The sequence below is a fragment of the Macaca fascicularis genome, chromosome 9, assembly GCF_037993035.2.
Source record: "Macaca fascicularis isolate 582-1 chromosome 9, T2T-MFA8v1.1".
In the NCBI taxonomy this organism is placed as follows: Eukaryota; Metazoa; Chordata; class Mammalia; order Primates; family Cercopithecidae; genus Macaca; species Macaca fascicularis.
The window spans coordinates 52,048,673-52,066,813 of NC_088383.1; the positions used below are offsets into that span (position 1 = coordinate 52,048,673).

The following is an 18,141-nucleotide window of genomic DNA, read 5'->3' on the forward strand; positions in this document are numbered from 1 at the left end:
TTCTTAGGTAAGGGCCAGGTGAGACCCAACCTTTTCTGAGTTACTTCTCATACATTAAAATTCTTATAATGGAAGTTTGCATCCTAGTGGACATCGTCTTATGGTTGGTTTTTAGAGCAAGTCAGAGGGTGGTGGTTTCTCTGTCTGGGTGATGCCTATGTAGTTATTTGATTTAGTCTGGAGTGCGACTTTTCTGTTGAGGGCCAGATAGTAAATATTTTTGGCTTTGTGGATCATATCTTTTACAGCTACTTAGCTCTGCAGTTGTAGTGCACAGGCAGCCATAGACAAAATGTAAATGAATTAATGTGGCTATGTTCCAATAAAACTTTAGTTACAAACACAGGTGATGGGCGGGATTTTGCCCGTGGCCAGTTGCCAACCCCTAGTGTAGGTGGTCTGTTTTGGTAGTTTCTTTGAAAAATGATGTGTTCTGCTTTTAGGTACTGATGCTTATAGATGCCAGCTTTGGGTTCGAAATGGAAACATTTGAGTTTCTAAACATCTGTCAAGTACATGGCTTTCCTAAAATTATGGGAGTTCTCACCCACCTCGACTCCTTCAAGCATAATAAGCAACTGAAGAAGACAAAGAAGCGATTAAAACACAGGTTCTGGACAGAAGTTTACCCGGTAAGAGGAGAAATGATTGTTGGATACTAGCAGTATAATCCTTTTAAAATAGACTGAAGAGGCCGGGCGCAGTGGCTAACACTTGTAATCCCAGCACTTTGCAAGGCAGAGGCGGTCGGATCACTTGAGCCTAGAGTTTTGAGCTCAGGGCAACATGACCAAGCCCCATCTGTACTAAAAATGCAAAAATTAACCGGGTGTGGTGGTGCGTGCCTGTAATCCCGGCTACTCAGGAGGCTGAGAAGTGAGAATTGCTTGAACCTAGGAGGCAGAGGGTGCAGTGAGCTGAGATCACGCCACTGCACTTCAGCCTGGGTGACAGAGTGAGACTCTTGTCTCAAAAAAATAAGTAAGTAAAAATACTGAAGAGACATTACTAAACATCTCTCTAGGATTCGCCTCCTGAATTCCGTTTGTGTATGTTCACAGTCCCTGGCCTCCTGAATTCCTTTGTGTGTGTGTGTGTTCACACTCTATGGCCTGCTGAATTCCTTTGTGTGTGTGTTCAACCTCTGGCCTGCTGAATTCTTTTGTGTGTGTGTGTTCACAGTCTCTGGCCTGCTGAATTCCTTTGTGTGTGTGTTCAGTCTCTGGCCTGCTGAATTCCTTTGTGTGTGTGTTCAGTCTTCTGGAAGGTTTCCCTCAAGAGAGTGCTTGTTCTGGGCTTCTTGGTGTATCTCATTTGTCTCTGTACCTGCTGCACCAGGCAGTGTCTGGCTGTTTTGGGGTCGGGACTTTATATAGAGTACATCAGAAATTTCTCCTAGTTACAGGACCAGGCACTGCCCCTTCCTTTCTATACTGTTCTGGTCCATCGGCCACAGAACCATTTCTGTGCTCAGACGCCTCACCTCCCTCTCCTCACCATACTTAGATGGATGCCCCGGCTCAACTGCAGAGCAGTCTGCCTCTGTGGGGTTCTAATAAGTCCTGAAAGAAGCCAGCAAGGCCCTGGAAGCCTCAGGACAGTGGCTTTGCTGGAAGTCTCCCTTCTTAGGATTGCTTCTTGTTTAGAACTTTTATTTTGTTGCAGTATTGATGAGAATTTAATTGAAATTTAATTTTTAATTTTGCTCTAATGTTTAGGGTGCCAAGCTGTTCTACCTTTCTGGAATGGTGCATGGAGAATATCAAAACCAAGAAATCCACAATCTGGGCCGTTTTATTACAGTTATGAAGTTTAGGCCTCTCACATGGCAAACTTCTCACCCTTATATCCTGGCAGACAGGTAAAAAGTGACTGTAAACTTTTTCTTCCTGGGCCATATATTTCAAAGCTAAAAAGGCTAGAAAAAGAACAGTGATAGGATTTATTTTGTGCCTGTTTGAATAGTGGGGATAGAAGTGTAGTTGATGGAAAATGTCTACTTATATCATTGCTCAAAGATTCTGTGCCTTTGGGAGTAAATTAATTATGAGATGTTTAGGAAAATGGGAGGACTTGGAAGCATTTAAGGCTACAGAATGTGGCCCCATCCTATGTTCAGCCTCAGTTTTGAGTGATGCTGCCTTCGTGCCCGGGTGCTTGAGTCCTTCGTGTGTGCCTTCAGTTTCCTTCCTTTGTGCTCGTCTTTGTGCTGTGGTTTTTCTCAGCCTGGGATACCCTTTTTCCACCTGCCAGAATCCAAGCCACAGTAAAAATCCCAAAGCACAGGCTCACTCTCTTCCAGCAAGGGATTTTCTGAATATGTTCTTCACTCTTCCCCGACCCCAGGTGGACATCATCTCCCTGTCTGGTGTCTTCTGGAATGAAAATGTCACTTTCAGCCTAGAGACACAGTTGTGTGCCTGCCCCTTTTCCTCTGGTGGATGGGGAATGGTGCTTCTTTATTTCTGCATTTTCTAGTTTTCTAAATGATGTGCTTAGTGGACAATAGTGTGATGAGTCATTGACACCTGAAAGGAGGTATAGGAACTTTGGCATTCATTTCTGCTGCATGATTGAGTTTATTTTTCTAGGATGGAAGATTTGACAAACCCAGAGGATATCCGAACAAACATCAAATGTGACCGGAAGGTGTCGCTTTATGGTTATTTAAGAGGAGCACACTTGAAAAATAAAAGCCAAATTCACATGCCAGGTATTCTCTTGTTGTAGAACATACTAGAATTACACATAGGATTCTTGGGATGACTTCATTTCTCAGGAAAACTGAAAAATGACCAAACAAGGGAAGATGGCCTCGCTGGAGGTTTTTAAAGTAACCCAGATGTGTGTAGGCCTGCAAAGGTGTTATCAAATCCCCTCTTCTCTGACCTCTTGTCTTGTAGCTAGAGGGCCACTGTTCCAGTGTGGCACAATGCCCTTCTTTAGTGTCACGGGTTAAGCCCTTGGACTATGGCTCGTTTTTAACCCCCCAGTCAACAGTAGATACTTCTGACTTCTTGTCAGCTGAAGCTTGCTTTTGGATCCTGTCTTCCAGGGGTAGGAGATTTTGCTGTGAGTGACATCAGTTTCCTCCCAGACCCTTGTGCTCTTCCTGAACAACAAAAGAAGCGCTGTTTAAATGAGAAGGAGAAGCTGGTTTATGCGCCTCTTTCTGGAGTTGGGGGTGTGCTGTATGACAAAGACGCTGTCTATGTTGACCTTGGTGGCAGCCACGGTTTTCAGGTATCGGTGAGATGGGCGTCATTTCTCTGAACTCTCATTATTCTTTCCGAGTCTATTTTTTAATCAAAAAATAATGTAGTCAGCTTTTATTTATTGAAGATTTTTCTCTTGTACTTATAATAAAGGCCCAAATGCATATTGTAAATATATAGGATAAAAAAAATACTTTTTTTTCATTGTACCAAGCAGAAGAGTCCTGTCCTCCATTCCTCCTTGATCCATGGCCCCAGCGCGGGCCCTGCTGCCATGTGGTGCCTGCATGGCCCATCCCCGTTTCTACAAAATCAGTGTGCTTGCCAGCTCTCATTGGTCTTTTTCTCATTCACAATGGTCTCCTCATTCTGTATTTTAAAGTGGATTTCAAATATTTATTTCTTAGTTCTGAAGTGGAATTTTATTGGGTTAAAATTAGGGTTATTTTAAAATGTTAGAAAAGCTAGCATTGTTGTAGCATTGGAGCTGAGGTTTTTCTAGCTAGGTGTTTAGGTTATCAGGTTACATACTCCCTGAACTTTGGAAAAGTTTAATGGAGATGGGGATCCATTTCAAGCTTTGTTGTAAGGATTTTCTTCTCTGCTTTTTGAGGCATTAAGAAAGGTTCTTAGGAAATGTGTCTAAGATAATTTTGAGAAACTGAATGAAACCAGTGTCTCTCCAGGATCTTTGTGCTTTTCTCACATGCTCTTTCTTGGTTGTCTTGACAGGATGAGGTGGGGCCCACCCATGAGCTGGTCCAGAGTCTCATCTCTACCCACTCCACCATTGATGCCAAGATGGCTTCAAGTCGAGTGACACTGTTTTCTGATTCCAAGCCACTCGGGTCAGAAGATATAGATAATCAAGGGTAAGTCTGCTTTTTTTCTATTTTTAATAAAAAGATGTATTACAGAAGATCATATCACCCATAATTCAGCCATCATAACACATTTTGGTGGGATTCATTCTATGTTGTTTTGTTTTTCTTTGTGTGTGCATGTCTCTGAGGGCTCTTCACTTACCTGACATTACAAGGGAGTCTTTTCTTGAAATAAAACACAGGATGCATTTTTCAACAGACCCCAAATATTCCTCAAATACCACGCCATCTTCCATAGGTTGCCTTTTGTTTTTTAAGAGACATGAGGCCACTTGGCTTTCTTTTGGTGGCCAAAACACTAGAGCAGAGTCAAGGAGTTTGTGGCTGTCCAGAAGCCACATGCCTTGTCTCTGAAAGTTTTATTTACATTATGCTGTATTATCTCCCGTGGGTAGGTTTCCATGGATGTATGGCTTATGTGAATTATTTTTCAGTCTGGGTTGGGAATTTGTATACCTTTATACATAGTCGATGTTTGCAAAACATTGGTTTTGTTGGATTGATTTATGACTCCCAGTAAAATTTATCTGAAAATTTTGAGATTATCTAGTTTGTAATTTGTTACAATGTGCATAAACTACCTAGCAGAATGCCTGACAGATACGAAGTGTTCGCCGAAAGATCACTCCTTTATAATGAAGTTACTAGCGATTTTCATTTTTGTATATCCTTCTAGTCATCTTTATCTATAAGAATACTCTATTCTACTATAGTTACAGTTAAAATACATAATTTTATTTCTATATTCTGAGCATTTCCTTTTTCTATACAGTCTTTATGTAGTCACCATTTTGTTATTATTGGTGTATTCTTTTTTGTGTGTGTGACAAGATCTTGCTTTGTCTCCCAGGCTAGAGTGCAGTGGTATGATCTGGGCTCACTTCAGCCTTGAACTCCCAGGCTCAAGTGGTCCTCCCGCTTCAGCCCCCCAAGTAGCTGGGACTACAGGAGTGCGCCACCACTCCCAGCTAATTTTTTTTTTTTTCTAGAGATTAGGTCTCACTGTGTTTCCCAGGCTGGTCTTGAACTCCTGGGCTCAAGCAATCCTCTTGCCTTAGCCTCCCAAAGTCCTGGGATTACAGATGTGAGGCACTATGCCTGGCCTATTATTGCTATATTCTAACTTATCCATCTCTTTTGGTGTGATTTTCAGTTTTTTCAGATTTATGTTTTCATAATTTTAAATATCTTGCTACATTAAATAGCTTCATACAGTTTTATACTGTGATTTTAGCCTCCTGATGATTCTTCTCTATCAGATATGAAACTGGTGACTTAAAATGGATGTTCTTCCTCTGTCATTCCTCCTACATTTGTTAGCTGGCATTTTTAACAAAGAGCTTTCACTTCTCCCCTTTATTTCCGTATCACTGCTGACTAATGCACTTGCGTTTTGTTCCATGGGTTATTTTCCATCACTATCATTATTCTTCCTGATGCCTATGCTGTCCCAGATTTGGCCGCAGGAGCCTTCAGCCTGTCTCCTGTGTCCTTTCAGCTGTCTCTGTTAGTCTTTGAGCATTTCTTTCTTTCTGACAGAACAAGAGGATCCAGGCTCATTTTGCCCTCTTTCTGCCTTGGGCCTGGACTCAGCCATTTCTCTTAAGGATCATGTATTTTTAGCTTAGAAATTAATCAACTTTCAAAAAAATCTACAAAACACTAACTTCCCTTTTGAGCAATTTTTTTCTAAAATTAGATTTTTGTTTTTTAAGGGTTATTCCTTTATTCTCTCTCTAAGTTTTTTTGAAGTGTGGTGTTAGGGAACCATGTCCGAGTTTGCTTATTAATTCTTCCAATGTTTATCAGATCATTTTTTCCCTATGCTATGTCATCTTAAACAATTCCTTGACATTTTCTGTTTCTTTGTATTTTTCATTGACTGTATTGCCATTTGTAGATTAGCTGATTAATGTACAAATTGAATTATTTTGTATTTCCTTGGTAATACAGGCTGTTGATGCCAAAGGAGGAAAAACAAATGGACTTAAAAACTGGGCGAATGCGTCGGAAAGCCATTTTTGGAGATGAAGATGAATCTGGAGATAGTGATGATGAAGAAAATGATGAAATATCCGAAGATGACGAGTTGGAAAACGGCTCTAGTGATGAGGAAGCAGAAGAGGAGGAAAATGCTGAGATGACTGATCAGTATATGGCTGGTAAGGGCGTCAAACGACGGAAACTTGAAGAGTTGGAAGAAGACAGTGAAATGGATTTGCCAGCATTTGCTGACAGTGACGATGACCTTGAGAGGAGCTCAGCGGAAGAAGGGGAAGCAGAGGAAGCTGATGAAAGCAGTGAAGAAGAGGACTGCACTGCAGGAGAGGGGGGCATTTCAGGATCAAAGGCTGTTGGAGAAGGTAGTAAAGCAGGGCTGTCGCCAGCTAATCGCCAGAGTGACCGTGTGAATCTGGAGAAGTCTTTGCTGATGAAGAAAGCAGCTCTCCCCACTTCCGATTCTGGGCATTGCACAGCTGAAGAGGCGTTTGCATCTGAAGATGAATCTGAAGAAAGCTCCTCACTCGGTGCAGAGGAAGAGGACTCAGAAAATGAAGAGGCTGTTAGAAAAAAGCTTTCAAAGCCTTCTCAAGTGAGCAGTGGTCAGAAACTGGGGCCAAGGAACTTAATTGATGAGACCAGTGATATAGAAGATTTACTCAAAGAGGAAGAAGATTACAAGGAAGAAAATAATGATTCCAAAGAAACCTCAGGTAAACTTAAATTTAGTTGGTTGCTGCTATCAACTTGGCTCTCGAAATGGTACCCAATGGAATGTCTCCATTTGGGGGTCTGTTGATTCTGTGATTTTGTTAACTGTTGAAATGCTGCATTGTGGATGGATCTTGAGGGAGGGGAGGCATGTAAACAAGCCTAACTGGAGGTTGGCTTTGGTCGTTTCAGGTGCCCTCAAGTGGAAGGAAGACCTTTCCAGAAAGGCAGCTGAGGCCTTTCTGAGGCAGCAGCAAGCAGCTCCAAACCTCCGAAAGCTTATTTATGGGACAGGTAAAGAATTCTGGTTCAGAGCTCGAAATGTTTTAGTTTCTCTGATTATTTAGATGAGGGAATTGGTTGGAGGATTGGGCTGGTATTGTTGACATCCATAATTGCTGCCCATCACATTTCATGTTTGACGGATGTCTCTAATCATCAGCTTATGAGGACTACACATTGGTCCTATAAAGTAGACTTAATGGGTTTGCTGTAAAACTTGATGCAAATGCTGTCCATTGCATTATGTTATGTTCCCTATTTAAAAGTCCTTCATGAGAATTTTTTTGTAGATTAGTGCCAAAAAAATATTTCTGCCCATAAAAGTATTTACTTTTTTGCTTTCTGAGAATTAGAACACTGTATAACACATTTTGTTCTCCCTTTTGCCCTTGTCCTCTGATTTTATGCTTTACTAAACTTACCTATATATTCTTTCTGGTAGAATTAATGCAAAAATAAATATATAGTGATGAACTTTACATTGTACTCCCTGGTTACTGCATGGGGAGATCAAGGCCACATGGTGAGACTTTTGGGCTCAGCCCAGTGAATTGGGAAGATTGTTGTATACTGTTTTTCATTCAGGTTTTGTCTAGGTACTCTTAGTGATGAGAGGCTCAAAATTCTTTAGCGCTCTTCTTTAGTAATCTAAAGCTCAGCCTTTAAATGTCCCTTCCCTCCCTTCACCGCCAATATTCTCACTCCTTCTCGGCCTCTTAGCTGCTGCCGTGCAGGAGCGCAGGAGCCCCACACATGTACAGCAATAGCTTCCTGGCTCTCTTAACCTGTGACTGCCCTGCCCTCTCAATGCCTAACTCATATGTGGCTATTGCCATACCCATCACAGACAGAGGCCCTCAGTTCCTGAGTTCAAAGACTCATGGCCTAACTGGTTAAAAATGATGGGTCTTCTAGGGCTGTAGTTTTTGTTCTCACTTTTCTACCATGGTGTCCTCTTTAGTGGCAGAAGATAATGAAGAAGAAGATGGTGATACCCGAGAAGAGCTTGGAGGGTTGTTTCGTGTCAACCAGCCTGACAGAGAGTGTAAGCATAAGGCTGACTCTTTGGACTGTTCTAGATTTCTTGTGGAGGCCCCCCATGACTGGGATTTAGAGGAGGTAAGGCTGGGTAGTACATTTGATTTATTAGAGAATTAGAGAATTGTTCTAGAATAAGATTATCTGATGTCAATATTGCTTACCTGTTGTTGGCTTCTCATTTTTACAGGATTACAGGTCATTCTCCCAGATATTACAGTGGGCACTTCATGCATCCTAAACAGTAACATGTTCTGAGTTTAGTTAGACCATGTACGTGGCCCACGGAGGACAGGTTCAGCTTCCAGTGTGGACAGTAGTGTGCATCTTTATTTTGAAGCATCACACATAGGTTTTTATACATCAGATGTATTTTGTGTCTTATCACTAGGATATACGTAGCACCTTGAGTTAACATTTATAGTTCCTGCTGTTTGTAAGCATAGAGAAATCTGTGATACCTGTAAATGTTCTTCCTGCAGCTCACCACTTTGTAATCACACTGGAATTCATTCAGTACTCAAACTCACCACAGCTCACCCTCCTCTGAGACCTCTTCTCTTTCTCTCTCTCTCTTTTTGAGATATGGTCTTGTTCGGCAGCCCAGGCTGGAGTGTAGTGGCACAAGTGTATGACTCAATGCAGCCGCAGCCTCCTGGGCTCAAGAGATCTTCCCATCTCAGCCTCCAGAGTAGCTGGGACTATAGGCATGAGCCACCAGGCCTGATTAATTTTTGCATTTTTTGTAGAGATAATGTTTCACCATGTTGAGCTACTTTCGAACTCTGGGTTCGCGTGATCTTCCTGCCTTGGAACCTCCCAGAGTGCTGGGATTACAGGAGTGAATCATCACGCCAGCCCCTTTCTCTGTATTCCCTTCTGGAATATTCTGATCTTCCAAAGGCTGCCTTCTTTTTTGTCAATTCAGTTTGGCTTAGATGTCACTTCTCACAGAGGCCCAATTGCTATCATACTGCCTATTGTAATTCGCCAGATAACACTTAGTGCACTTTATGAGATTTTATTTAACCATTCTTTTTGGTGAAATTTAATACAGATGTAGAAAACCACGTAAAAACAATTGTTTAGCTTAATGGGTTGCCAGAAGGTGAATACCCCTGTACTCAACACTCAGGCTGGGAAATCAAGCTTTGCTGCTCAATTGTGACACCAGCCACAGTCCCCTTCCTCCCTGTAGAAGGAGGTGTGGTCCAGCCTCTTAAGGTGATGCTTTCCTTTTCTTCCTGGTTTCTTCCTCCATGCTTGTATAAGCATCACAGTTTACTTTTACCTGATTTTCCTTACTGATTTTCAGTCTTATCTTTTAACATTTTTAGTGAACAGTCTTTCCTTCCCATTTCTTTTTTTGGTTACATTTTATTTAATAAACCAAGTCTTTGGTCTGTAGAGTTTCTTGTATTCTGGACTTTGTGGATTGCTTTGCATCCCTCTGCAGTTTCACAGGCCCTCCTGTATTTCCTGTGAGTGGGTACTGAGCAATACTAATAGAACTTCTGTGATGAGCGGAATGTATATCTGAGCTGTGGGTTGTGGCTACTTGTGGCTACTAAGCTCTTTAAATGTGGCTAATGAGACTGGAGAACTAAATTTTAAATTTTATTTAATCTTTGTTAAGATTAATTTAAATAGCCACGTATTTGTAGTTACCCTGTAGACAAAACATCTAGCGGTTGGACAGGATTTAAATTTGATTTTTATTTTTCAGCAAAACTGCTTCCTAAGTGGTGGTGTTTTCTCATTAGGAGGCGCATAAAGATTGGTTGTGTCCTTTTAATGATGTTAGATGTTATCAGTTGTTGGTGCTCAATGCCTAGAACCATCAATTTCTTAAGAACGTAGAGTGGTGATGTTCTATTCAATCATTTCTCTTTATGTATTAGCTGTAATACTTTAAAGAGAAACTTTTCCTCTTCTACTATTTGGTTATTCACTTCCATGTATGTAGGGTAAATGCTTGATTTTTTTTTTTTTTTTTTTTTTTGAGACGGAGTTTCGCTCTGTCACCCAGGCTGGAGTGCAGTGACACGATCTTGGCTCACTGCAAGCTCTGCCTCCCAGGTTCATGCCATTCTTCTGCCTCAGCCTCCCAAGTAGCTGGCACTACAGGCTCCCGCCACCATGCCTGGCTAATTTTTTATATTTAGTAGAGATGGCATTTCACCATGTTGGTCAGGCTGGTCTCAAACTCCTGACTTTGTGATCCACCTGCCTTGGTCTCCCAAAGTGCTGGGATTACAGGAGTGAGCCACTGCGCCCGGCCCATGCTTGATTTTTTAATCAGTTTTTGGAGTGATTCTCCAAAGGATACTTGTTTGTGAGTATCACTGTGATGTCATGGATATAAATGTAGTTGATGTGCCTTGTGCTCCTGCACCTGTTATCCGTTATTGAAGCTCCTCTTTATCCCACCTGTGGCCTGTGAGCGTCTGTGCACACCAGCTCCTGAGTCCTTGTGTTACAATCGTAGTCGTTCTGGATCAATTCTTGCTCTGTGATATGAGAGAGCACTTGGAATCACCCATAAGAAGTCCTGATTTCTTTTAGTACAAAATGGTATTTCAACATGGCAGCCTAGGCATAGGAATGCTTACTGCCATGAGTTGGTCATTACTTCTAGGCCTTCTCAGCTACCCGAACCAGGAGAGTTCTTATAGATATTTCCAGTTCACATTCAGGACTACATCTTACTCATTCTTCCATTGGAGAATTATTCCTTGGTTGAATCAGAAGATGATGAAATTAGAGAATCACATAATTACTCATTTGCTTTATACTCTCTCATTTCTCTTTTCAAAAGTGACTGTGCCATTTTACTTACTCACTGGCACTGTATATGGGTTCCAGTTTCACCACTTCTTCACCAGCACTTGTTATTATCTGTCTTTTTGATTATAGCCATCCTAGAGGGGGTGAAATTGTGTCTCATTATAGTATTGACTTGCATTTCCCTGATAATGATGTTGAACATCTTTTCATGTGCTTATTGGCTATTTGTATATATTCTTCATATTGTTTGCCCATTTCAAAAATTGAATTACTTAGTTGTATGCATTGTTTATATATTCTGGATGTAAGTCCCTTATCAGATACATAATTTACAAATATCTTCTCCCATTTTATAGGAAGTAAGTTTTCAAACAGACAGGTTTAGATTAACAAATAGCAAGACCAACTTTGTAAACTACTGTCTCATTAGTTTCTAAGGCATCGCCTTAGAAACCTTAATACAATTGAAAATTAGTTGAATTAGTAATTATCTGTTTGTTTACTTACGAGGTTAGTAGACTAGTAGTATTTAATACTTTCCCTATCTGCTGCTTAATGTGTTTTATCTCTGTGGTTATACTGTCTCCATCAAAGGTAAAGTTATTTCCTGGGCTCCTTTGGAATGAGAATATTCATGAAGGTGGGAAATATTTAAAGGCAAGTCGTTGCCTACTGCCATTTCTTAGAGTTGTTTTGCTGAGTGATTGGAACATCTCACCTAAGTGCTGACTTTTCTACGTAAGGTTATGAACAGTATCAGAGATTGCTTCGTGACTGGAAAGTGGGAAGATGATAAAGATGCAGCCAAGGTCTTAGCAGAAGATGGTAAGTGAAGAGCTGGGTTCTTCAGGAAGACTGGCTTCTCTAAACTTTATTTTCTTCTGTATCTTAGACAATAGTCAAATTGAAAATCATAGTCACTTGTGAAATGCTTTGGGGAATTCAGACAGGAGTAATGAGCCAGGTAATATTCCGGATTTTCCTTTTATGATTATCTTATTTTCTCAGTTGGCTAACTGATTTACTACGTATGGACCTTAAAAGTGAGAAACTTTCCATAAATTTTAATCATGTGTTTGTTAAAAATAGATTTTGTGTGATGTGAAAAATACATACAAATGGCATTTATGTTTTTCTTTTCATAATAAAGGTAGTATGCATTGTAGAAAATTTAGAATGAAAAGTACATAACATACCAGAATTCTACTAACCCATAAAAAACCTTTGTTAACCTCTTCAATAGTTTCCTTCTAGTCATTTAAAAATCATATGTATAAACCTTTTTAGTTGTACTTTACATAATTTTTGGCAGGAGGATTGCTTAAGTGATGTACTTTATATAAATTTTGTCATTAAATTTTTTCAAAGATTTCATATTTATTATTTAAATATCATACCATTATTGAAGTCATAATTTTTTCAATATCTAAGTAGTTTTGTACTTTGCTCATTTTATAGAGAACTCCACACTGAACAACTTTGAAATAATTCTTGGCTCATGCTTTTTATTTTCATAAGATAGATTCATAAGTGTTAGAATTGAGTCATTTTTATGGATTACAACTGCCACATGGTTTCTTGGAATGTCATTCTTTTTGTTTTGTCTTGAGACAGGATCTCGCTCTGTTACCCAGGCTGGAGTGCTTTGGTGTGGTCATGGCCCACTGCAGCCTCAGCGTCGCAGACCCAAGCCTCCTGAGTAGCTAGGACTACAGGCTTGCATCACTACACCCAGCTAATTTTAAATTTTTTTGTATAGACAGTCTTTTTATGTTGCCCAGGCTGGTCTCAAACTCCTGGGCTTAAGAGATCCTCCTGCCTCAGCCTCCTAAGTAGCTTGAACCACAAATGTATACCACCATGCCTGGCTAATTTTTAAATAGTTCGTACAGATGGGAGTCTTGCCATGTTGCCTAGGCTGGCCTTGAATTCCTGGGCTTAAGCAATCCTCGCACCTTACCTCGCACCTTAGCCTTCCAAAGTGCTGGGATTATAGGCATGAGCCACTGTGACTAGTCTGTAGTATGTGAATGTATTCTTTTTATATATATATATATATATATATATATATATTTTGTCTGGGCTTTCAGATTCATATCATTGATCTCTGTTGGTTCATTTATTATTACTATAATTTAGTACTCTATGTAGCTTTATCATGTTATTAAGACCCCAGTTATTAAAACTGTGTCTCAACAGTTTCTTTCTCTTTTTATTCTGCTGGGGGCTTTTTTAAGCATTCTGCTGACTATTCTCACTTGCTTATTGTTTTTTCCACAGGAACTTAAGAATCGTCTTTTGTTTTCAAAAGAAAGTGTGGTGGGTTTCTTTTTTAATCACTTTAGTGAGGTATAATTGATGGTAAACTACAGTGTTTAAAGTGTACAATTTGATAAACTTTAATATGTGAGTATACCGTCGCCACAATCAAAATAATGAACACATTTATCACCCTCACAGTTTACGCCACTGTGTAACCCTCCATCCTGTCCTCTTCCATCGCCAGGTACATTCAGCTGCCTTGTGTCACTATTCAGTAGGTTGTGCCCTTTAGAATTTAATCGAAATGGGATCCTACAATATGTGCTCTTTTCTGTCTGACTTCTTTTACTCAGCATGATTATTTCAAGATTCATCCATGCTGTTACATCTTTATTTCTTTTTGTTGGCTAATGGGTAGTCCATTGTATGATGTATAGCAATTTATTTATCTGTTAACCTGTTAAACAATTATTTCCAGGTTTTGGCTATTATGAGTAAGGCTGCTGTGAACATTTTTGTAGAAGTCTTTATATGAACCACTTTTATTTCTTTTGGGTAAATAAGTAGTTCAGAATGGACTAAATGGGTCATATGATAGGTACACATTTAATTTTTTAAGAAATTGCCCAGCTGTTTTCTAAAGTGTTTACACCATTTTCCATTGCCACCATAACTTTATGTGACTTCCGGTTGCTTCACTCTTACATCTTTGCCAGTCCCTGGTAGTATCAGTCTTTTTAAATTGTAGGCTTTCTTTTAGGCGTAGAGTGGTATCTTGAAGTTTTAGTGACTAATGGTTTCGGGCATTTTTCCATGTGTTTATTTGCCATCTGTGTCTTCTTTGATGAAATATCTGTCCAAATCTTTTGCACATTATTTTAATTGGGTTGAATTCTAAGAAATTTTATGTATTTTTGATACAAATTCTGTATGACATGTGATATGCAATTATTTTTGCCTAGTGTGTGCCTTGTCTTTTCTATTTTTAATAGTGTTTTTCACAGAACAAAGTATTTAATTTTGGTGTAGGTCAATTTATCAAAACAATTTTTTTTCGGGGGGAATGGAGTCTTGCTCTGTCTCCCAGAGTGTGATGCGATCTCGGCTAACTGCAACCTGTGCCCGCTGGGTTCAAGCCGTCCTCCTGCCTCACTCTCCCAAGTAGCTGGGATTACAGGCGCCCGCCATCATGCCTGCCTAATTTTTGTATTTTTAGTAGAGATGGGGTTTCGCCATTTTGGTCAGGTTGGTCTTGAACTCCTGACCTCAGGTGATCCACCCGCCTCAGCCTCCCAAAGTGCTGGGATTACAGGCATGAGCCACTATGCCCTGCCCAAAATTTTCTCTTATGGACTGTGCTTTTGATAGTGTATGTAAGAAATCGTTGCCTCACCCAACGTCACAAATTGTCTCATATATTCTATAAGTCTTATAGTTTCAGGTTTTACATTTAGGTCTATAATTCTTTTTGAGTTAATTTTTTATAGGGTGTTAGGTATGGATTTAGGTTCCTTTTGACATATTGATATCCACTTTTCCCAGCACCTTCTGCTGATAAACTATTTTTTTCCCTATTGAATTGCCCTGTATTGGTTGGCCATATTATGGGTGCATATTTCTGAGCTCTCTGTTCCGTTCCATTGATATATTTGTTTATTTTTATACCAATACCAACACTGTCTCTGTTACTTACAGCTTTATAATTAGTCTTGGAATTGGGTAGTTTTTAACTTTAGGTAGTTTTTCAAACTTTAGTCTCCTTTTCAAAATTGTTTTGGTTAATCTAGGTTCTTTGCATTTTCATATAAATTTTAAGATGAACATGTCAATTGCTATAAAAAAGCCCACAGCAATTTTGATTGGGATTTCATGGAACTTGTAAACAATTTGGGAAAATTGACATCTTAACCACATTGAGTTTTCTGATCTATGAACATAGTAACTCTCCATTTATCTTGTTCTTTACTTTCTCTCAGCAAGGTTTTCAGGATTCAGGTCTTATATCACTGTCAGCAATTTATTTTCATATCTACTTGTATTTATGTATGGCTAATATATAAGAAATGCAGTTGATTTTTTTATATTGGTCTTGTATCCTGCAATCTTGCTAAATTACTTGTTAGTTCTTTTTTTTTTTTTTTGAGACAGAGTCTCATTCTGTCACCCAGGCTGGAGTGCAGTGGCATGATCTCAGCTCACCGCAGCCTCTGCCTTCCAGGTTCAAGCAATTCTCATGCCCCAGCCTCGCGAGTAGCCGAGATTACAGGCAGCCACTACCACGCCCGGCTAGTTTTTTTATTTTTAGTAGAGACGGGGTTTTACCACGTTGGCCAGACTAGTCTCAAACTCCTGACCTCAAGTGTGTGTTTGGAGGGGAGGGGTAAACTTTGACTAAACAATATTCATGGTTTTCTAAGTAAATACTTCTTACTACCCCAAGGATTCTTTTCTTTTATGCTGCTTTTTCTCCTGTTCTGCCTGGGCTTCCAAGTTCTGCTTTGACCTTTCACCCTGGTCCAATCTCATATGGTTCCCCCAGTTTCTGTGCGGGATGGTTCTGGGAGCCAAGCAGGATTCTCGTTATCTACAGAAAGGCTGAGATAGATCCCAGTGGTTTTACTTTCTTTCTTTCCTATCTGGATGACTTAATTTTTCTTGCCTTACTGCCCTGGCCTAAACTTCCAGGACAGTGTGGGTTAGAAGTCAAAGTAAACATTCTTGCTTTGTCCTGATTTTGCTTATTTTCCACGTGAACTTAAGAATCGCCTTTTCTGGCTGGGCGCAGTGGCTCACGCCTATAATCCTAGTACTTTGGGAGGCTGAGGCGGGCAGATCACGAGGTCAGGAGTTTGAGATCAGCCTGGCCTGGTGAAACCCCATCTCTACTAAAAATACAAAAATTAGCTGAGCATGGTGGCACATGCCTATAATCCTAGCTACTCAGGAGGCTGAGGCAGGAGAATTGCTTGAACCCAGGAGGTGGAGGTTGCAGTGAGCTGAGATCGCACCACTGCAGTCCAGCCTGGGCAACAGTGCGAGACTCCGTCTCAGAAAAAAAAAAAAAGAATCACCTTTTCTATTTCCAAAAGAAAAGTTTGTGGTACGTTTTTTCCTAATTAAACTTTTAAGTTTGAGGTAATTGTAGATTGACATGCACTTGTAAGAACGAATACAGAGAGATCTCCTGTATCTTATACTATAGCACTATCTATATATATGTACTGTGTATACTATGTGTACTGTAATACAAGGTCACAGCCTGGATGCCAACATTGATACAATCTGCTGATCCTCTGTAGATTTTTCCAGTTTTGCCTGTGTGTGTGTGTGTTTTACGTTTGTGCGTATATACTTCTGTGCTCTTTTATCACATGTGTAGGTTTGTGTGTCTACCAACAGTTAAGATACAGAGCAGTTCCATCACAAGGATCGCTTGTATTGCTGTTTTATAAACACACCCACGCCCCTGCTGTTTCCCAGCCCCCAGTTCCTTCCCTTGTGAACCATAATGTGTTTTCTGTTTCTACAATTTTGTCATCTTCAAGAATGTTAAATAAACAGAATAATACAGTCTATAACCTTTTGTAAGGGGCTTTTTTTCACTCAGCATAATTTCCTGGAGATCCATTCAAGTTGGTACATATACCATAGTTCATTCCTTTTTATTGCTGAGTAGTGCTGCATTGTGTGGATGTACCGGTTTGTTTAACCGTTCATCTAAGATCAAGCTGGATTGTTTTCAGTTTGTTTTGTTTTGTTTTCAGACAGGGTCTTGCTCTGATGCCCAGTCTGGGTGCAATGGTGTGGTATTGGCTCACTGTAGCCTCGACCTCCTAGGCTCAAGTAATCTTCCCACATCAGCACCCCCAAGGAGCTGGGACTACAGGCATGCACCACCGTGCCTGGCTAATATTTTTTTATTTATTTGTTTGTTTTATAGAGACAAGATCTTGCTGTGTTGCTCAGGCTGGTCTTGAACTCCTGGCCTATTTTCAATTTTTGCCTATTAGAATTGAGCTACTATGAACATTTGTATACAGGTTTTTGTGTAAATATGCACTTCCCATTTTTCTGGGAAATAAATGCCCAATAATGCAATTGCTGGGTCATACGGTAATTGCACAGTTTCATAGGAGACTGCCAGAGTAGTTGGGCCATTTGATGTTTCTACCCGCAATTATGTGAGTGATCCAATTTCTTTACATCCTTGCCAATGTGTGGTGTTCTCATTGTTGTTTATTCTAGCTATTCTAATAGGTATGTGATATTTCATTGTGGTTTTAAGTTATACTTCCCCAGTGGCTAATAATGGTGAGCATTTTTTCATGTGTTTATTTGCATTTTTATCTCTTCTATACAGATAAAAAATGTCTGGGGATGTCTTTTTTTTGCATTTTTAAAAATTGGGTTGCATTGGGTACTGTGAGTTCATTAAATATTTAACTCCATTGTCAGATGTGTGATTTGCAGATACTTCTCCTAGTCTGTAGTTTTCATTTACTTAACAGGGCCTTTCACAGAGCAAAAGTTTTTATTTTTGATGAAATCCAATTTGCCAGTTTTTTTGTTTTTTGTTTTAGGGAATATGAAACTTGTATCAAGTCTAGGAATTATTTCCTATTCTTTGATCCTGAAGTTTTTCTCCTATGTTGTTTTCTAAAAGTTTTACAGTATTTTTTGTTTTCTCTTTACACCCATGATCTATTTTGATTTTTTCATTTTATGAGATATGAGACTTAGGTCAAGGTTTGTATTTTCGCCTGCGGTTGAATAATTTTTCTAGCACCATTTATTTTATTGAATTGCTTTTGACTTTTGTAAAAAGTTAGTTGAGCATCTTTGTGTGAATCTGTTTCTGGGTTCTCTTGTATTCCACTGACTTCATGTATCAATCCTTTGGCCAGTACGACCCTTGCTGTCTAGGTTCCTGTAGCTTTATAGTGAGTGTTAATGTTGAGTAG

General features: G+C 39.8%; 1 protein-coding gene across 24 annotated transcripts in view; it reads left to right on the forward strand.

The window, feature by feature from the left end:
• The window catches only part of BMS1 (BMS1 ribosome biogenesis factor), a 57,375-nt gene that overhangs the window by 7,448 nt on the left and 31,786 nt on the right, over positions 1-18,141 (forward strand). For 10 of the 24 annotated variants that reach the window (XR_012417615.1, XR_012417618.1, XR_012417616.1 and 7 more), the window contains exons 5-13: positions 444-632; positions 1,719-1,861; positions 2,592-2,713; positions 3,056-3,243; positions 3,948-4,087; positions 6,053-6,813; positions 7,004-7,105; positions 8,055-8,212; positions 11,662-11,743. Coding sequence is in view for 13 of the 24 variants with exons in the window: in XM_065520589.2 (XP_065376661.1) it covers positions 444-632; positions 1,719-1,861; positions 2,592-2,713; positions 3,056-3,243; positions 3,948-4,087; positions 6,053-6,813; positions 7,004-7,105; positions 8,055-8,212; positions 11,662-11,743 (1,885 nt within the window). In the remaining 11 variants the exon portion in view is untranslated. Of the gene's footprint in view, positions 1-443; positions 633-1,718; positions 1,862-2,591; positions 2,714-3,055; positions 3,244-3,947; positions 4,088-6,052; positions 6,814-7,003; positions 7,106-8,054; positions 8,213-8,321; positions 11,744-13,198; positions 13,355-18,141 lie in introns of those variants that run through there. The other 14 variants (XR_012417619.1, XR_012417622.1, XR_012417617.1 and 11 more) reach the window with 5 other exon arrangements.